Source organism: Mirounga angustirostris, unplaced genomic scaffold (assembly GCF_029215605.1).
Source record: "Mirounga angustirostris isolate CCGP_5_RB_7025 unplaced genomic scaffold, mMirAng1.0.hap1 SCAF_1, whole genome shotgun sequence".
Lineage (NCBI taxonomy): Eukaryota > Metazoa > Chordata > Mammalia > Carnivora > Phocidae > Mirounga > Mirounga angustirostris.
The window spans coordinates 155,532,325-155,554,381 of NW_026991709.1; the positions used below are offsets into that span (position 1 = coordinate 155,532,325).

Sequence of the window (22,057 nt, forward strand, 5' to 3'; positions counted from 1 at the left end):
AGGTAGAGAGAGTTTTTCCTGTATTTGCTGCTTCCTAATTGTTGTCAGCTCAAAATAATGTTTATGTCAAGAAGTCATATTTTGGGGTGACATATTTGGTTTCCTTTGGAGACACTATTATTATTTCATTTTCAGAAGAGAAAACTGAGGCACAAAGTGAATGAACATGTAGCCTGAAATCCCTAAAATAGCCTTTTCTATTCTGTAACTCTTTTTTTTTCTTAAGATTTATTTATTTATTTATTTGACAGAAAGAGACACAGCGAGAGAAGGAACACAAGCAGGCGGAGTGGGAGAGGGAGAAGCAGGCTTCCTGCCGAGCAGGGAGCCCGATGCAGGGCTCGATCCCAGGACCCTGGGATCATGACCTGAGCTGAAGGCAGACGCTTAACGACTAAGCCACTCGGGTGCCCCTATTCTGTAATTCTTAAACTGATTTCCCTTTATTGAGGGTTTTTCACAAGCAGAAAGAAACAAGAGAAGTTTCTAGATCCTCTATACCTCCCTTACCTAAGTTCTATTCTATAGAATCATCTAAGAATACTTCTCTTAAACTGCTCATCCAAACTGCCACAGTACTCTGTGCATCATACCTACCATCCTTTAATGTCCACAAAAATTGTGTTAAAAAATCACCAAGTTTTTCTTAAAGCATACAAAATGCAAAGACTAACAAAAGGTATCTGCCCTGAAAGAGATACACAAGAGCTGAAGGCAGTGTGTTAGCAGGCAGGCAGGAATACCTGACACTCCTTGCTCCCAGCACACACACACACACACACACACACGTGTAAGGAGAAAGGTAGAAGGGAAGCTTCCTTGAGAGGTGATTCTCACACTGAATCTTGAAGGGGAATATGTAGTTCACCAGCAGAAAAGCAAAAAAGAATTTCCAGGACTAGCATGTAGAGGGGCACAGGCATGACATAGCATACAAAGTGCAGGAGATGTGTTGTATTAGAAGATAGTTTTCCCCCAAAAAAGATAAAGTCATGACTTTCATAGAGATGTTAAAATGAACATGTGTTAATGGCTCTCTCTCATCAGGCAGATTTTATAACAGTTCCAAAGATAAGTCCAAAGAACAGACACATTTATAGATCAGGAATATTGAAGAGAATGTGCAAATTGGGGCAAAACTGGCTTCTTCCACCAGTGAGAACAGAAGTCAACTGAACATCTATAAGACAGAATTTGCCTGTGTACAGACCATTCTTTTGTATTGCTACCACTTATTTAAAACTTACAGTTGTAAGATAGCTCCTATAGAATCAGAATCAGATAATGCAGAAGGTGACTCCTTCACATAGTTTTCCACTGAAGCTCAACTTTTCCCCTACAGTGACAGTAAGAGACAAAATTTGTTAAATATTCAGTAGTCACATCAAAGAGAGCCACAAATACCACATTGAAGAGTTTGGAGTTCTTTCTGCTAGTTTTAGTGTCTGGGTGAAGGAGATTCATGAACGGCCACGCTGGGAAATGCCAGAATCTCCTTTCATGGGATGGGCGGGGCAAGCCTGGGCAGGAGGTGGAAGCTTCACAGATAACACTACAAACATCCCAGCTAGACCCCAAGACCTGACATTTACTGCCTATCTGCTTGTACTCACTGACCTTTGTCCCACATTTTTCCTTAACTCTTTTTTCCAGCTTATCTCTTGACTCAGGCAAATGAAAGTGAAAACTCCCTGGAGCCATAGCGACTGCCCCAGCCAGCCCAGACCACCCAGACCACTTTGAACTTAACCCCTGACTCACGCTTGCACAGACGGACCATCATGGAGTGACCTGTAGAATGATCGATGACTACTTTTACCTCATAATACTAAAATCTCCACCCAAGGAAGAGCTTGAGCCTCTTTTACATAACATACCTTATGTATAGGCATGTTTTCTTAGGGCACACGCACGATCCTATGCCCGCCTCTACGTACGATGACAAGGCTTCTCTAGCTAAATATGCATCCTAGCCCTAAGTAAAAGGAATCCATCCACCCCTGCTAGGGAGTCACGGCTTTGGAAGCCATTCCCCCATGATCTCCTTATTTGCTGCAAATGAAGTTTTCTTTGTGCCACAACTCAGTCTGGTGCAATTTCTGACTCACCAAGGAGCGATCTCAAGGTTTGTTTGGTTACACAAGGACAGAGGCATGAATACAGTTTAGGAGCTTGATGCAGTAGATCAGTCAAATTCTGAGAGCCAGAGCCAAAGTAATAGTGAAGGGGAGAGCGGCTGACAAACACAGGACGTAGAATCAAGCAGATGTAATGAATGTGGCTGAGGGGGATGACGTGGAAAGAAGTTGTCTCTGATGGTTTCTGGATTCCTGGCTTAGACAATTGAGTGGATGGTGGCACATCCACCAACACAGGAGGAGCAAGTTTGTCAGGAAAGATAAGCTCAGTTTTGCACCTCTAGAGCTTGAGGTGCCTACAGGATGTGGGTAAATACATCGAGAAGGCTGATGGAAAGGGACCCCAGGAGGCTTGGGATGGCAGTTGTCTCTGCGAGCGGTCAAGCGGGAGGGGCAGCAGAGAAAGAGCCCTGAAAGGTTCTAGGAGGCTCTGGCCTAGAAAGGCGCCACGGGCCACAGTCGCAAGCAGTGAGGGCTGCAACCTAAGACTGCACCGGCTCGGGGCTCTTCCGCCCGTTGGGCCCCGCCCAGCCTGCCCAGGCCCGCAGCGAACAGACCCCACTTCCGCTTCCGGCCCCGAGCTAGACGGCAGGCGGCGCGGAGCCAGGCCGAGGCTGGAGGGCGCTTGGCGGCGGCGGCGGGAGCAGCCTTCGTGTGGCGGGTGGGCTCTTGTGAGCGGGTGTGGTGGGCCTCGGAGGGCCTCGGCTGGCAGGGCAGGCCGCCCGGGGCGGATGCGGCGGCCGCTGCCTTCGGGCCCAGCAGCGGCCCCCGGGCGTGAAGGCGACGCGCGAGGCTCAAGGAAGCGAGGCCGGCGGCCAGGGCCAGGAGAAGCGGGAGGCTGCGGCCCTGAGGCCGGGGGACGAGAGGAGAGCAGGCAAAAGAGGAGAATGGTGGCCCGGGCGTCTGGGAGAGAAGAGGTGGAAAGTGACGAGTCGGGTGAGGTGTCCGGGGCTGGGAAGGCTGCTGTGAGGCGGCGAGAGGAGGGTCTGGGGGGCCAGGATGCCTTGGGACCCATCAGAGCCTTAGGGCTTAGAAGAAGCCAAGGAGGCGGAGCTCCCCTTGCAGTTGGGAAGACAGTAAGAAAGCACTCAGGGGTCGCTCCAATTTTGGCATTTGCACCTCAGCCTGCCTCATCGTTGTTTCACACTAGTGTTTAACTTGAATTTGTGTGGGCTTTACCGATGCACGTGGTTGACCAGGAGAGGGGGAAGAACAGGAATTCTCTTAGAAGGTGTTTGCCCTGTTAGGAGCCCTTGGTCAGAATTACTGTAAGAGGAATTCCTCGTAGTGATCCATTTTGGCTAGTGTGAAGTGATATTGGTGCTAGAGGTTATTCAGCTGCCTTGGAATTTATGCAGGTTCGTATGTAGTTCCTTAACAGAAATTAGGTCTTTCGTTTAAAAGCAGTTGTATATTCCCATACAGCTATTCAGGGAAATAAAAGTGGATGGCTTCACAATTTTTAAATTTCAAGTGGTATTGCTTTTTCCTCCTTAATATAAAACCTTTTCTGGTATGTTTTGTTGTTTTGATCAGCCAAGGAAAAAAGAAAAGTTACTGAAGCCTCAAGTGATGATCCACAGCCAGGGATTGACCTGGTAAGAAAGGAATCATTAACCAGTTCGGAATCTTTCCAAACAGTGGAGTGCAGTGAATTTCAAAGTATGGCTTTCTTGCAGTCTTTGGGTAAGGAAGGTTTGGTAGAAGGTATTAAAAGAAGAATTCGAATTAAAAAACTTAAAAGCTTAGAAAGCCCACCTTTCAAAATAACTGAAAATAAGGCTACACAAAATATTAAGGTTGAATTCCAAGATGAACTGTACAAGAATACTCCAAAATATTCTTGTAACAGCTTGTCACCTGGAGTAGAAAGTAATTCCATTTTAAAATTACATGATTGCAATTGTTTCCCCCATTCCAAGGGTTGTAATGATGAAAATAACCTTTCATATAAGCCTGATGGTGAACGTATGCATGTACCAGAAAATTCCTCAAAGTTAAAGAAAGAAAACTTTAGGAGTCTTGCAGATAAGAGTGACACAAATAATACTCCTCAGCTTTTACAAACTGGAGAAAACTTAATGGGAGTAAATAAGTTATTGCTTGAAGAAACTGATTTATACCAAAGTAAAAGTAATGGCTTGTTTTCCTGCCTTCAGAATGAAAAAAATAAATACTCAATAGAGGAGAGCAATGTTGGGAGAAAACCCAGGAAAAGGATGAAGGTGTCTGAAAAAGGAGATGAAATGATTATTGAGATGAACTTCTCTAATGTGTATAGCAAGTCTGAATTGGTGTTACAGGAAAATCAAACAGGTGCTGAGGGTAAAGGAGCAGAGACTTTAGAGGCTAAAAAAAGTCCTTTAAAAGTTTTGAGAAAAATAAACCACAATACATTCTCCCCGATGGATCATTTATTAAGTCTTCCAGAAACAGCAGGAAAAAAAACAAGTCCTGGACCTCATGTAAATGCAATGTTTCAGAAAACCCTTGAGCCACTTTCAGAAGAAGAAACAAAAAATGCTTCACAGCCCTTAGGATTTAAAAACATGGAGCCAGAAGAGTATCTTAAGTCGATGCGAAGCTCAGTAGTGAAATTACCTAGTGATTGCCATCTTATTGAAAAGAGATCTTCTCGGGAAGACTTGAGAAATGAAGCTGAAGAATTGAAGTTAGGCTGTCACAGAACAATACCGATGACTGGTAAAAGAACTTGGCCTTGTTATTCCTGTGCTAGAATATCTGCCCAGTGTTGGAAAAAGTCTTCCTTGCCAGATACAAATAACTTTCTGCCTGGGTCTCAGGAAAGTTTTAGGCAAGGTGATTTTCTTAAACACCAAACAAATCAAACTCATGTAACTGATTCTAAATTATCATTACAAAGCTCCATAACAGAAACAAACCGTGAATCTTCAAGTAAAGAAAACTTGGATTCTAATTTAAATTGTTTGTCTTCAGTCTCTACAGTAGAACCTACTTTAATGATTATAAAGGAACCCATAATTGATGGTAAAAAGATGAAGTCAGAGGAACCAAGCAGAAGTGGGTCAGAGGTAGTTTCTAATACTACTGAAGATACTCAGCTAACTAATGTGCCTCAAAACTTAACAGGAAGTAAAAAAAAAGATAGAGGGAATTTAACAAAATTTAATTTGACAGTGGCTTCCCAGGATGGCCAGGAAGCAAATAACTCTATAGGCAAAACTATTCATCGAAAAGCATGCATTGCTAAGCAAACCCTTGTGGTTCCAGACTTGGTTAAAATACTGAACACAGGACGGCTGACTAATTTTAAAATTCCGTTACTTAAGAATAAAACAGAAAAAAGAAAAGAAATAAATGCCAGGTCATCAGAGAGAGAAGGATGTAGTCCCCTAGAACTTCTTGACAATTTATCTGGAGCAGAGGTAAGACAAAATAGGAATAAAGAAAATTTCTCTACAGTAACTTTAGGACCTCAATCTTTGAGAATACAAAATAGTGTAACTCCAGTGCAAGCTATTTCTGACTCATGCAGCTGCAAGAATTCCTGTATTATTTCTTCAAGCTTTTTAAAGCACGGTAATGATAATAAACCATCCAACCACATCTCTGAACCAGGCAATATTATTTCAAATAAGGAAGCTGTTTCTCTCACAGTTGAAAGAAACGCTTTTTCTTGTGATCTTGCGTGTATAGAGCAAAGTCCTGCTTTCTGCTCTAATGAACAAGAATCATTCAAACCAGTTTCCTCTGAAGTTAGTGGTAGAGAAACGACTAAGAACTTTTCAGAAATTAAAATGGCATTTCCAGATATTCTTAAAGCATATGAAGATGATGTCCTCTTAATTGATGTCATTCAAGATGACCCAGACCTCTTTGGGGTCTCCAATGAAGGGGAGCTCTCATTTACTTCAGAGTTCCCTATGATAAACCAGGAACCCAATGTTGCTGAAGAGCACCAATCAACAGACTCTAAGCACATGGAACTTCCAGAAAAAAAAGAACCAAGCGATGACTTGAGGTATGCATGTTCAAGTATGCCTTTTGGTGCAGATTATTGTTGGGGGTTTCAAAAGCACTTTCTGCTTTAGAGTATCACTAATTTATTCAGTGATCATTGAAGCTCCATTATTTTTTTTAAACCCATTTATTTACTAAATGTAATACAGCATATTACTGCTGAGACCTGGACATGTCATTATTCTTAGTCAAAATAAAACAATTACATATATCTTGGAAATTATAATGGGGCAGATTAGCTGTTCAGAATTTAAAAAGATGGTTTGTAAAGTGGCTTTTAAAATTACTAACATTGCTTCTTTCAAAAGTAAATTTGTTTTCCTATTTTCTTTAATTATTACAACTATGCAGATATACTTTTATTTCAGCCAAGTTATTTATTAAGAACTATATGTTTTAACCCATCTTCTGTGGCTTCCTTCTTAGATAAAAAAAATTATTTTTTTAAGGAACATAGAAGCCTTAGAAAAGTTTATTTGACATATTTAGGACTTGAGAGTAGAATCAAAAGTTAAACCAGTTTTCACAGGAAAATAGCATTTTCTCATGGTTCTACTTTTTAAGGTGATTGTTATAACTGATGATTTAGCCCCCAAAGAGGGCAAGTTTGCCTGAGGCAACTTTAAAATGGAACCAAGTAGTAACCTTCGTGCTCAGGAATTTGATCCATTCTGGTTGGTCCAAATTTTATATTATGTCATATTTTACTAAACTTTTATGATTCTTTAAGCTCTAATTTATATGTTACAATACTTGAATAAAGGAATGTTTTGTGAACAGACTCAAAAGGAAACATGAAAACATTTTCTGTTAAGATTCACTGCTACATGACTTAAGTCTCTGGTATTTATAAATTTTATTTAGTTACTTTTGTGATATCATATTCTTCTTGATGTTCTTAGTGCTTCAAGAAATTGTTACTTATCACCAAATAGAATACTTTCTGTCTGCTAAATGGAGGATTAAGAGCTTTATTATTTATTTTTAGTGATGTAATGAGATAAGATTGATAATCTGCCCATTTTGAAGATGGAAAAAATAAAGATGACAAGTTGTCACTTGTCCAGGGTCACACTGCTAATAACATAATCTGGATTTAATTTAGGCCTGTCTTACTTTAGAATTAGTGCTTAAGAAAAAAAATTAGTGGTTAGGAACTTGACCTTTATAGTCTTTATAGTTTTTTAATCTTCTCCTTGTCACCTATCAGCTATGAGACCTCTTACGCAAATTATTTTATCTTATCTGTAAAAAGGGAAGATACTTGCCTCCAGCTCATGCAGGTTAAATCAAAGAAAGGATTTTGGTTTTAGCATGGCACTGGGTGAGGAGTAAGGGTTCAATAGAAGGTAGTTATTGAACGTGATTTTAACTCTTGTTATACCATGCTTCCTTTGAGGAATACAAAGGGAAATTAGAGCAAATTTTGTATTTAAGAGCAAACATCTCTGTTAGCTAATAAGATGTTGATAAAGGGCTACCACCAAAGGTAGAAAGAGAAAACTGTGAATTGGGCAGAAAGTTTGTTTTCTGTTCTTTTTTTTTTTTTTAAGTATAATGGCTGATTTTGAAAAAGTGATACATGTTCATTACATTAAAAGTATAAAAGGGGGAATCCTACCACCCCAAATAACAAATTAATTGCTGCAGTGCCTGGGTGGCTCAGTTGGCTAAGTGGCTGCCTTCGGCTCAGGTCATGATCCCAAGGTCCTGGGATCAAGCCCTGAGTCGGACTCCCTGCTCAGTGGGGAGCCTGCTTCTCCCTCTCCCTCTGCCTGCCGCTCTGCCTATCTGTGCTCGCTCTCTATGTCTCTGTCAAATAAATAAAATCTTTAAAAAAAAAAACCAAACAAATTAATTGCTAACAATTTGTATTCATTTAGGCATATAGGTAAATATAATTTTATAAAAATTGTATCGTGCCAGTTTTTAGTAAAAACACTTTTATTAACTCTTAATAGAGGGGAGGGGGACTAAAGCAAACCTAAAGGGATTGCTGAAACAATATACTTCTCTATCACAAGAAATTTAGTTTCTAAATGTCTCTCTTAAGTTAGTAAGAAAGATTATTTAAAAGTTTGAATTTTATTGTGACTTTTAAAAAATTGTGTCCTAAGTTCAGACAGCATTTGCTTTCCTGACATGAAAGATGAACATAACAGTACACTTTGGCTTTTTCTCCCAGTCTTGCCTCCAACTTTTTTGTTGCAGAAAAAAAAAAAGTTTTATATTGTTAAGCCTTGTGTCCTTAACATTCTCATCAGTAATCTGAATTCCCAAAGACTCTTACTTTTAGTTATGTATTTAAATTGATTCAGTCCCTACCACCAATCCTTTTACTTTCCTCTAATATTGACTATTTAGTTGGCTAGATTTCAGAGCAATTTATTTTTTCAAGATGAGTTCATGATGGCTCTGTTCTTTAAGATCTTGGATACATAAGAATGTTGTCTAAGAGCAAATTGGGTATAAACTTCTCAATTTATGTTTTTCCTCTTTACAACTATATAATCATTTCTACCTGCTTTCTGGCTTTGAGTGTTGTTGTGGAAAAGTCTGAAGCCAAACTAATTGTCTGTCACCCCTCTAAACTGCTGCCACCACTTCCACCATTGTCGTCTTCTTTTCCTTCTCCCTCTTCCTCCTCTGCTCTCAGTTGGTTCTCCTGAACAAGGTGAACCATTTTGATTTGCATTATCAAATTTACTTCAGATGGTCTTTGAACTTCATTTCTCTTTATTTCAAAAGCACCAATTATACTTTTATTGGCTCTTTTTTTTTTCATATCTGCTTCTGAAATTTTGGTTTTCAAGTAAACTTGAAAATTTCCTCAATAGTTATTTTAAATTTTTTCTGCAGTAGAAATACCAGTTTTATAATCATCCACAGTGCTAGGATAAACTTAACAGGGAAAAATTGAGGTATGATAACCAGAGGGTCTGCTAATAGTTGTGCAGAAAGTTGTTAATGGTCTAGAACTAAATGAAGCTTAAAATATAATTTCAAATTTCAAATCTCTCCCTTTTATCAACCAGTTGCTAGTTCATATACTACTTTTTCTTCATGCTAAGACAGTAGGAGGTTGAAGGCTTTTAGACTTGAGTTTGCATTTTACAGGAACAGAAATTAAAGTTGGGAGGGTTAGGCCCAGATACTGTCAGAGGCTCTGGACTGCCTCTTTTGTTAAAACAGGTAGACAAACCTAAGTTAATTCAATTATTGGGGGAAGTGTTCTCAGACCTGGTTAGGGAGAATTTGTAAGATGTTTAAGTTATGTTAGAATGCTTATTCATTGTTGATAAACAGTGGTTAAAGCCCATATTAAAATCCAAATTATTAAAACCATATCGGAACTAACTCACTAACACTTGAACTGATGAGCTTGGCAATGTATAATTTGTGAAATTGGTAAAAGTTTTTGAAGTAGCCTGTAAATACAGTTGGAAATCTGAGAATGTCTGTAATAGTGCTGGGCTTAGAACATAAGATTATCTTCAATCACAATTTTATTATATCCTAAAATTTCAGTTGGCTGATATTATACAGTGGACCATTGAGATTTTAAGAATCTGCCAAGTATTCAAGGGAATTATTATGTAGCCTTGGAGGAAAAATCAATATGTCTGAAACAAAAATATATAAACTGAAGTACTAAGAATACTGTGGTTTAGAAAAAAGGGATGAAAAGGCAACTTGGGAAAGTCAAAATTTCTGCTGATTCTTGAAGTTTGGATTGATTTAGATTTAACAAAGGGGAAGAAGGAAAAAAAGTTTGGTGGGGGGAGAAACATAATGAAGAAAGAGTGGGCAGAAGATAAAGGTAGATATGAATATGGTTGTGTAGGACAGATTATGAAGCATTTCCTGACTCTTTCAGAGTTAGGAGCCCTTTCTGTTCCCATAGCACCTTCTCTACCTTGCTTATGGCACTGATTTTATGGTAGTATAATTTACATCTTTCTCATCTGTTAAATTCTTGGACTTCTTGAGGGTAGGAAATGTCCATGTTTCACTTACTTTTGCAAGCCCAATCCGTCATACTTTGAGGGAAGGGAGAGAATTAAACTTTTAATTTCTACTATAGTAGACTATTCCTCAGGCATCTAGATTTGAATGTATGTAAGTGGAGACAGTGAATCTTTTCTTTCTAAAGCAAATAGATGTTGATGAATAGTGGGAAATAAGACTGGATAATAGGGTGATGCCAGATTAAGAAGGTTGGAAAGTTGGGCATCAGAATTTGAACTCACCAGTACAGAACTGATGCTGGTGATCAGTGAGAGTTATACCATCTTTGCAAATTGGATTTAAATTCATAAGGAACATTGTACATTCTGAATCTGGTAGTAATAAACACAAACTTACAGAGGGGAAAATGCCTGACACCAAGGTCATTCAAATGACTCAAAGGTCCTTCTTTCTCTCCCTTGTATATTTGGACTCTGTAACCTGTCTTTCAGGACCCTTACCTTGCTCCATTCTCCCTTTCCACTGAATATCTGAGACATTCTGTAGTGCAAAATTTTACACTCAATTGTCAAAACCGATATTTAGTGTCTACCCTATGCTAGATACATCACATATTTTATTTAGTAAAATAATTCTGAGGTTGAAACTGACCCTATCTTTTTATTTTAACTTTTTTGAGTATAGTTGACATACAATGTTATATTAGTTTCAGGTATACAGCATAGTGACTCAACATCTCTCTACTCTATGCTGTGCTCACCACAAGTGTAGCTACCATCTCTCGCCATACAACACTATTATAATATCATTGACTATTTCCTATGCTGTGCCCTTTATTCCCATGACTTATGCATTCCATAACTAGAAGCCTGTATCTCTTCTCCTTCACCCACTTGTCCCATACCCCTACCCCCCTTCCTTCTGGCAACTATCAGTTTATTCTCTATAGGTTTGATTCTGCTTTTTGTTTATTCATTTGTTTTTTAGATTCCGCATATGAGTGAAATCATATAGTATTTGTCTTTCTCAGTCTGACTGATTTCACTTAGCATAATACCCTGTAGGTCCATCCGTGTTGTTGCAATAGCATGCTCATCCTTTTTTAGTGCTGTATAATATGTGTAGGTGTGTGTGTGTGTGTGTGTTTGTATACTACATCTTCCTTATCCATTCATCTATCAGTGGATACTTAGGTTGCGTCCATATCTTGGCTAATGTAAACAATGCTGCAGTAAACAGAGATGCATATGTTAGTGTTTTCATTTTCTTTCAGTAGTAGCATTATTGGATCATATGGTAGATCTATTTTTAATTTTTTGAGGAACCTCCATACTATTTTCCATAGAGGCTGTACCAATTTGCATTCTCACCAACAGTGCACAAGGGTTCCTTTTTCTCCACATCCTCACCAACACTTGTTATTTCTTGTGTTTTTTATTTTAACCATTCTGACAGGTGTAAAGTAATCTCTCATTGGTTTTGATTTGCATTTTTCTGATGATTGGTGATATTGAGCATCTTTTCATGTGTCCATTGGCCATCTGTGTGTCTTCTTTGGAAAAATGTCTGTTCATTTCCTCCAAAACTAGCTGTCTTTAAAATTGAATCAAAGTGTTTAACTTTCCAAAGGACACACAGCTAGTAAGTTAGTAAGGGCTGAGATCTGAACCCAGGGTAACCTGCTCTGAAGTTTGTCTCCCCAGCCCAAAACAATGCTGGGAGAGTGGCATTTTGGTTATTTCTATGTCTTTAATTCGATTATTCTACATTTTGCCACAGAACATTAATTTACTTTTGATCTCTTTTCTGTCTCATCTCTTTAAAGTGGCAGGTGGAATAGTATGAAGTGTCATTCTATTTTTACTTTTGTCTCTTTTGGACCACATAAACCACTGTTTTTTTGTTTTTGCCAGAATATATGGTATTGTACTTGATGAAGTGATCATTTGTAGTATCAGGAGACCTAGCACCTCACACCATGGCATCAGGTTAGGCAACCTCTGGCCAATGAATTGGATAATATTTCTCTGCTTTTGGCCACTGGTATTTGCAGAATAATTGCCCTAGTAAATTTGTGGCAGCCTTGTTCAGAAACAGAGTACGTGAATGTGTAAATAAATGAACACCGACCACAAGGCAGCTAGTTAACTCTAAAAAAAGCAGTAACATCCTGAATTTTTTTGGGCAATAGTTTTCAGACTTGTTCTGCTAGTAATTATTATAGAGCAGTTCTGTTCCATCTTTTTGTCAATTATCCTTAGTAAAGAGTCATAATTGCATTATAATTCAGTACATACATAGGAATATGTGAAACAGTAGATGTACAAAAACAATATTTTCTTTACTACAAGGGATGTTGTATCATATTTTGTATTTTATTTTGTTTTATAAAAAAAAATCCTGGATGGAACACATTAAACTTCATCGTCCCCTTGTAAAATGCTCTGGTTAGAGGATAAACTTGATGTAATCCATGTAGTTCTTCAGAAGCCTCTTTTACTCCCCTCTCCTTTTTGCTCAGATCTTCTCTTTTGCTTCCCTGTACTTCTTCTGTAGCCTCACCCAAGTCTGTTTCTTTCCTTTCTTCCTCCTACCCTTCATTTAAAAAAAAATTATTTAAATTCAGTTAACATATAGTGTATTATTAGTTTCAGAGTTAGAGATCAGTGATTCATCAGTTGTGTGTAACACCCAGTGCTCATTACATCAAGTGCCCTCCTTAATGCACATCACCAAGTTACCCCCTCCCTCCACCCACTTCCCCTCCAGCAACCCTCAATTTCCTATGATTAAGAGTCTCTTATGGTTTGTCTCCCTCTCTATCTCATTTTTTTTTCTTTCCTTCATTTTTGAACCTTCCCACTCCATCAAGGCAGAACTATATCTTTCTATTCCACCAGTGCAAAACTATAAAATAATTTGCGTGGATTATAATGTTGCTTTATTATTTTTTTTAAACTCAGATGAATTTAACCTCTTTATGGCTCTCAAATTCAAAACAAAACTAAATTACTTCTAATAAGAGTGGCATGTGCAATTTTACCTTCTTTGTGAGTTATTCATACTAAAAAGTTTCTCACGCTTATAAACTATGCCAGCAGTATTAAAAAATACTGTTTTAATATAGTACTTTCAAATTAAAGCAATACACTTGCTATACCTTTTTATTTAATTTATTAATTTATTTATTTATTTATTGCAGGAATAACCTATGTGTCTGGAACTATCCCTATTTGAGAATGTAACTTTCAGGATAATTAGCAACTGCAAAAACATCCCTCAATTCTTCTCTATTTGGGTCACTTAATTGTATTCATGTTATTACTTTAATATCTCCCACAGTTTTTCCTTCCTCTCAATTCTCACTGCTACTATTTAATTCATCGTTCTCCTAGATTATTGTAATGAACTCCTGGTTAATCTTCCTGAATTCTTTTAGTTTATACTCCTTCATAGTGATATTCTGAAATAGAAATTGATCTGCCAGTGACTGCTACATTGCTTCAGTGGCTTTGAGCCACCTGAGGATAGAGTCTAAATTGCTTGGCATGTCTTTTTAAGGCTCTTTAGTGGAGTGCATCCATTCTGTCTTCGACAATTATGATTTTAGTGGGGAGGATAGGGGAGTGAAAGGCTAATGAAAGATAAGCACAACAATCAGCTCACTGTTTTCACAGTATGTCATGTTGAATCCTTTTGCATATTTTTTTTTTTAAGATTTTTATTTATTTGAGAGAGAGCATGAGTGGGTGGGGGCGCGGGGCAGGGGGAGAGGGAGAAGCAGACTCCTTACTGAGCAGGGAGCCAGATACAGGGCTCAGTCCCAGGCCCCTGGGATCATGACCTGAGCCAAAGGCAGACGCTTAACTGACTGAGCCACCCAGGCACCCCTGCATAACAGGCGCCCCTGCATGTTTCTTTACCTGGAAGTCCCTTTCTTTTTATTCAGTTATCCTTCAAATCTCATCTGAGCTGTTATTCTAGGAATTTGTTCCAATAGTTCTCTTGGCACATATCTCAGTATATTATGTCTGTCTGTATGTGAGTTCCTAGACAGGAGAGGCATCTTCATTTGAGTCTCCCTAGTGTCGGGGCAGGAAGATGTTAGGTGCTAAGTATACGGAGAGCAACTAGACACACATGGGCCTTGTCCTCACTGAGCTTTTGATCCACCAAGAGAGGCAGATAATTAAGCCAGTACAATCAAATAGGATAGGAGAAGTGCAAGATGTTACAGGCTTCCTGGTCAAAATGACATTTAAGATGAACACTAAAGGATTAGTAGGAATTAGCCAATTGGTGAAGAAAAATAAATAGAATTTTGTCATAGAAGAACTAGCCAATGTAAAGGCCCACAGAGAAAGGCATGTCATAACTGAGAAACAGAAATAACGTCCCAAGGCTTAGGGTTCATATGGCAAGAAATAAAGCTACAAAATGTGCAGAAAGCTCAGTCATTAAGGACCTTTCAAATAGGATGACCATAGAATTTATTTTCTGAACTGCAAAACTTTTGAGAGTGAAATGAGGAGCTTTTAATAAGATATGCCAAGACAACAGGCATAAACAGACCATCCTAGATAAACTAGAAGTCATGGTGAGTTTGAACTTTATCCTAAGAGAATTATAGGGATTCACCAAAGGACTTTTAAATAGACCAGATTTCCATTTTAAAAATCATTATAGCTCTGGTGTGGAGAATAAATTGGTAGGGAGCTATTGTAATAATTAGGCCAAAGGACATGATGACTTCAAACAGAAATGGGAGTGTATTTGAAAGAGATTTAGGACATGAAGATTGATTAATCTGATTGATTAATCAGAGATAGGAGTTAAGAATGATACCTGGTTTCTCTCTTATTTCAAAGAAAGGCATTATAATTCTCTGATATGAAGTGGCAAGATTGGGGATGTGTTCTGGTCATGATGTCAAATTTAGACATGTTGAGTTGGAGAGATCTTAGAAATACTAAAATGGAGATATTTAGTAGATAGAATCCAGAAGAGGGAAAGAATTAGGGGAGGAGATTTGCATATTACAGGTCTTCTGTTTGTATTATTGTTTTCTCATTCTTTAAACTGTGTATTTCTGATTGTTTCTAGGTTTTATGTCAGGGAGCAAATACTTCATGTTTTCCAAAGACTTTATAAAGAATGATGTATATAAAATGTTTTATTTGGTTTTTCTCTTTCATGGGTAGGAAGTAATCCTGAACCAATGAGCAGTCGTAGAGCTGTAGGATAGGTTTAATAAAACTAATTTATTAAATGAAAAAAAATGGGGTATTATGGGTATTTTTTGTATTTTATTCTGTGTACTTTTATATATTTCTAATTTTTAAAAAATGGAATAATGTTTGGCCATTTATTTTTAAGTGCTCCTATAGATGTAGTTTTCATTTGTTGAGCCTATGCTATTGGGTTTTTTTTTTTTTCTGGCTTTTGTTTTGTTTGTTTTTAGATTTTATTTATTTGTCAGAAGGAGAGAGAGAGAGAGAGAACAAGCAGGCTGGCAGAGGGAGAAGCAGGCTTCCTGCTGAGCAAGGAGCCCAGTGTGGGACTTGATCCCAGGATCCTGGGATCATGACTTGAGCTGAAGGCAGATGCTTAACCGACTGAACCAGCCAGGTGTCCCTATGCTATTGGCTTTAAAAACATTTTATCTCATTTAATCCTCATAATAACTTCATGGATAGGTGATAATTCCCATTTTACAGATATGGTTAGACTCAAAGAAATTACATAATGTTGCTATAGTTGACATAGTTAAGTGGCAGAACAATATTTGAAGCCAACTTGGTTAAACTCTGATTTCCGTACCCTTGACCTTTAGACCATATGTTGTCTTTAGAGACTACAAAAAAAGGATTCAAACTGTTCTCAAACTATCTTCCTTTTACATTGGCAATAAAATATATATACACATACTTCAGAATAGAAGTTAAGTGTCAGCTTATATTGGTGTAATACTTTAAAATTGTTTTGAATGCTTGATATATGTCATCAGGTTCTCTCTGAGTAACCATTTGAATGGCAGCACTCCCTAACAATTGTGGCATAGAGAACCAAATGAGGAATCTACTTGGGTATGCTGGGTTCTGAGCTCCAGTGTAGTACTCTGTCCTTGGAGGACTTGAGCTGATATTCACCAGCTACTAATGCTGGTAATATATAATGTTGAGAAGTAGATAGTTCTGTGTAGAATCCTTTATAATGTTCAAGCTCTGTTTGCTTTATAATAGAAAACTTCCTATACTGGATCCTGGAATGATGAAGTCAGAGATCTGTGCTTCCTTATCAGCAGGTAAAATTTGACATTTTCAAATTATGCAGTATTGAAGTATCTTTTTATATCTCTATTTGGGCCTAGTCAAAATTAATTCATTAAATAGGAAGCTCTTCATTTTAGAGTCTGTTAACTATATGTTTTATGGTTTGTCAGTTTTCCTCAGTTTTAATTGCTTGGTTGGCAGATAAGATTTTGAGAAATTTTCCATTTGATTAGTTAGTAAATAACTTTGTTAGCTTTATCTCCGAAGGATAGATCATTGACCTTAGAAACTTTTGTGGCCTTATTTTGAAATGGAAATATATGTTTAAGCTTTATCACATTTTAAATCTGAATCCTTATTAGAATTTTTTATAATTAACAGTTTATCATAAGTTTAAATACTTGGATCCTTACTTCACAGGAAATATTTTGAAAGTTAATTGTATTTTGATTTTCAAGTTTTAAAAATATATTCAATGTAGCTGGACATAAGAAACATTTTTACATTTATCTTGATATATCTCAATTATGTCTTAGTGCCAATTCTTTTTATATCGTATAGTGGAGTTATTTTAAAAGAGAGGGAGGAATAATTGTATAGTTTGCTGAAAACTACTTCACATTGGTCACATTGGACTTTAAAAGAGTCTCTGAATTCTAACTCATTTTTAGAACAATCTTTGAATGATTTAGTTATTTTGCTGTATAAAGTTTCTACAGTTGAATATTATTTCTTTTCAGCAAATGAGTTAAAACATGATTCCAAAGGTGAAAACATTTCCTTAGGGGAAGTTACTAATGAGACCTGTGAAAGTGAAAAGCTGGGAAACTTCAGTGAACACATAAAAAGTTCAGACTTGGATGAAGAGGTACTAGGGAATCTTGTATTTTGTTATTTCCTGGTCTAAATCATGGTAATGCAGGAATTCATCTTAACAGTGCTGTCAGTAGTTCAGACCTGGATGAAAAGGTGCTGTGAAGAATCTTTTTTTTTTTTCCTTTAAATTCAATTAGCCAACATATAGTACATCATTAGTTTCAGATGTAGTATTCAGTAATTCATCAGTTGCATATAACACCCAATGCTCATCACATCATGTGCCCTCCTTAATGCCCATCACCAATTACCCCATTCCACCACCCACCTCCCCTCCAGCAACCCTCAATTTGTTCCCTATAGTTAAGAGTCTCTCATGGTTTTTCTCCCTCTTTGATGACTTCCCATTCTGTTTTTCCTCCCTTTCCCTATGGTCCTCTGCACTGTTTCTTATATTCTACCTATGAGTGAAACCATATGATAATTGTCTTTCTCTGATTGACTTATTTCACTTAGCATAATACCCTCCAATTCCATCCATGTCAGACTGAATGGTAAGTATTCATCCTTTCTGATGGCTCAGTAATAGTCCATTGTATATATACACCACATCTTCTTTATCCATTCATCTGTTGATGGACATCTAGGCTCTTTCCACAGTTTGGCTATTGTGAACATTGCTGCTATAACCATTGGGGTGCGGATGCCCCTTCGGATCACTACATTTGTATCTTTTGGGTAAATACCCAGTAGTGTAATTGCTGGGTCATAGGGTAGCTCTATTTTTAACTTCTCGAAGAACCTCCATACTGTTTTCCAGAGTGGCTGTACCAGCTTGCATTCCCACCAACACTGTAAGAGGGTTCCCCTTTCTCCACATCCTCACCATGGCTGTTGTTTCCTGAGTTGTTAATTTTAGCCATTCTGACTGGTGTGAGGTGGTATCTCATTGGGATTTTGATTTGTATTTCCCTGATGCCAAGTGTTGTGGAGCATTTGTTCGTGTGTCTATTGGCCATTTGTATGTCTTCTTTGGAGAAATGCCTGTTCATGTTTTCTGCCCATTCCTCAATTGGATTGTTTTTTGGGTGTTGAGTTTGATAAGTTTTTTAGAGATATTGGATACTAGCCCTTTATTTGATACATCATTTGTAAATATCTTCTCCCATTTTGTAGGTTGCCTTTTAGGTTTGTTGACTGTTTCCTTTGCTGTGCAGAAGCTTTTGATCTTGATGAAGTCCCAGTTGTTCATGTTTGCTTTTGTTTCCCTTGCCATTGGAGACAGATGTTGCTGTGGCCGAGGTCAAAGAGGTTGCTGCCTGTGTTCTCCTCTAGGATTTTGATGGATTTCTGTCTTTTGTTGAGGTCTTTCATCCATTTTGAGTTTATCTTTGTGTATGGTGTAAGAGAATGGTCCAGTTTCATTCTTCTGCACGTGGCTGTCCAAGTTTCCCAGTGCCATTTATTGAAGAGAGATTATCTTTTTTCCATTGGATATTCTTTCCTGCTTTGTCAAAGATTACTTGACCACAGAGTTGAGGGTCCATTTCTGGGTTGTCTCTTCTGTTCCATTGGTCTATGTGTCCATTTTTATGTCAGTCCAATACTATCTTGATTACAACTTTGTAATAGAGCTTGAAATCAGGCATTGTGATGCCACTAGCTTTGCTTTTTTTTTTTTTTTTTTCAACAATCCCCTGGCTATTCAGGGTCTTTTTTGGTTCCATACAAATTTTAGGATTATTTGTTCTAGCTCTGTGAAAAATGTTGATGGTATTTTGATAGGGATTTCATTGAATGTGTAGATTGCTCTGGGTAGTATATACATTTTAATGATATTTGTTCTTCCAATCCATGAGCATGTAATGGTTTTCCATTTGTTTGTGTCTTCCTCAATTTCTTCATACGTGTTCTGTAGTTTCCAGAGTATAGATCCTTTACCTCTTTGGTTAGGTTTATTCCTAGGTATCTAATGGTTTTTGGTGCAATTGTTAGTGGGATCTATTCCTTAATTTCTCTTTCTTACGGTCTCATTGTTAGTGTATGGAAATGCTACTGATTTCTGTGCATTGATTTTGTATCCTGCCATGTTGCTGAATTGCTGTATGAGTTCTGGCACTTTTAGGGTAGAGTCTTTGGGTTTTCCACATAAAGTATCATGTCATCTGCAAAGAGTGAGAACTTGACTTCTTCTTTGCCAATTTGAATTCCTTTTATTTCTTTTTGTTGTCTGATTGCTGAGGAACCTCCATACTGTTTTCCAGAGTGGCTGTACCAGCTTGCATTAACAAGTGGTCAGAATGGGCATCCAGTCATGTTCCTGATCTTAGGGGAAAAGCTCTCACTTTTCCCCCATTGAGAATGATATTCTCTGGGGGTTTTTTGTAAGTAACTTTTATGATATTGAGGTATGTTCCCTCTATCCCTACACTGTGGAGAGTTTTAATCAAGAAAGGTTGCTGTATTTTGTCAAATGCCTTTTCTGGATCAGTTGAGAGGATCATATGGTTCTTGTCCTTTCTTTTATTAATGTGATGTATCACATTGATTGATTTGCAAGTGTTGAACCATCCTGGCAGCCCAGGAATAAGTCTCATTTGGACAGTGAGTAATCCTTTTAATGTACTATTGAATCTTGTTGGCTAGTATCTTGGTGAGAATTTTGGCATCCATCTTCATCAGGGATATTGGTCTTTGTCTGGTTTTGGGATCAAGGTAATGCTGGCCTCATAGAACAAGTTTGGAAGTTTTCCTTCCATTTCTATATTTTGAAACTGTGGATATTCTTTTGCATTTTCTTATTTCTTGGTCTGAATAGTTGTAATACAGATTCATCATAACAGTATGGTCAGGTGATAAGTGTAACTTACTTATTGAGTAAAAGAATCACATCATTCTGCCCAGAGGATATATTGTTTGATACTTTGTATAAGCACACTATCAACAGGTTTCCTTTGTCTGGGAAAGTGGGGTGTTTAATTATGTATTTAGCCTTTTTTTTAGTATCCTGAAGTTGATCTCAAACTTACATAAATCTAAATTGTTACATATTTTCCTGCCTCATTAAACACAGAGTACTGAATATCATTTGATCTTTGAAATTTAAGAATATCATAGTACCTGAGGGCTATGAATGCATGTATCAGCTATTTAACCACAGACATAGAAGGCATAGGAATTGGAGCTAAACCTAACTTGATGGTGGAACATACCATTGGCATATGATATGGGGAAAAATTTAGATATCAAGTTTATTCTTGTTTTCTGCCAGAAGAAGTTTGTGATTGTCTTAACCTTTTGCATAATTTAATTGACTCCTAGGCAACTATTTCATATTTTCTTTTTTCTCATTATTCCTTCTTATTCATCCTCACAGCTGATAGTCTAGTTTTGTACTTCACCAAAAAATTTGAAGTAACTGGAAAAGAACTTCCTAATTCCCTACCAATACATTAGCCCCCTTAACCTGCATCTGCTCCCAAAACTCCAGCTTCTCCTCAATTACACTAGATGATCTAGCCAAGGTTATTTCTTCCACCTGTGTGTTAAAGTCCATCTCTTCTCTCTCTTAAAATACTACTCCAGTAATTCTTCTTTTATTATGGGATTATTCTCATCAATATATAAACATGCTGTTCTCTCATCTTCAAACAAAACAAAACAAACAAAATAAGATGATTCCATAGTCCGATTTTTCTTTTCAGCTGTCATCCTATTTCTCAAAGGCTTATCTTTACCCACCATCTCTAGTTTCTCTCCTCTGGTTCTCTTGAACCCATTCCAAAGTTATTTGCCTTCACTGCAACTAAAACTATCCTTAAACTCTCCAGTGACCTCCTTGTTGCTGGATCTAATGGACATTATCTGTCTTAATCTTACTTGACCTATCCTCTTTATTTGTCACAGTTAATGACACTTTCCTTAAAACCCTGACTTTCAGGGTAGACATACATGCCTGGTTTATTTTCTGCCTTTTTGTCTGCAACTTCCAAGTTGATTTTGCTGGTCTCTCCTGATCTCCCTGAATTCTACATATGGGAGTTACTCAGAGCCTAGACCATGATGTGTTCTTTCTTATCTAGATTTGCTCATTAGATGGTCCCATCCAGCTTCATTGCATTAAATGCCATCTCTGTGCTAAGACCCTCAAATTTATAACTGCATCCTGAACTACTTCTCTGAACTGCAGACGTTTATGTCTAGTTGCCTACTGAATTTGTCCATTTACATGTCCAATTGGACATCTCAAACTTAACATGTTCAAACTGAATTCCTGAGATATCTATATACAGCCTATTAGAGACTCATTTCAGATGTAAGGATACATATAGACTGAAAGCAAAGGAATGGAAAAAGATGTTCCTTGAAAATGGAAACAAAAAGCTGGTGTAGCTATACATATATCAAACAAAATAGACTTTAAAACAGAGTGTAATTAAAGACAAAGGCAATACATAATGATAAAGTAGTCAATCCAGCAAGAAAATATAACATTTATAAATATATATGTGCCTAACATAGGAGCACCAGAATATATAAAGTAGATAATAACAGACCTAAACGGATAAATAGACAGCAATACAATAATAGTAGAGGACTTTAACATCTGACTTACATGGGTCATCAAGATTGAAAATCAATAAGGAAACATAAGCCTTAAGTGACATATTTAAGATGAGATGGACTTAATAGATATATATGGAACATTCCATCTAAAAACAGCAAATATACATTCTTCTTAAGTGCACACAAAACATACTCTAGGATAGATAATGTGTTAGGCCACAAAGCAAGCCTCAATAAATGCAAGAAAATTTAAATCATATCAAGCATCCCTTCCTACCACAATTGTATGAAACT

At 37.5% G+C, this 22,057-nt stretch overlaps 1 protein-coding gene across 1 annotated transcript in view; it reads left to right on the forward strand.

Moving 5' to 3' along the window:
• The first annotated feature begins 2,869 nt into the window (after positions 1-2,869).
• TOPAZ1 (testis and ovary specific TOPAZ 1) overlaps positions 2,870-22,057 on the forward strand; it is a 111,019-nt gene continuing 91,831 nt past the window's right edge. Inside the window, 6 exon segments of the mRNA XM_064590656.1 lie at positions 2,870-3,135; positions 3,137-3,214; positions 3,543-3,544; positions 3,675-6,141; positions 16,352-16,413; positions 17,122-17,249. Coding sequence (XP_064446726.1) covers positions 2,870-3,135; positions 3,137-3,214; positions 3,543-3,544; positions 3,675-6,141; positions 16,352-16,413; positions 17,122-17,249 — 3,003 coding nt within the window.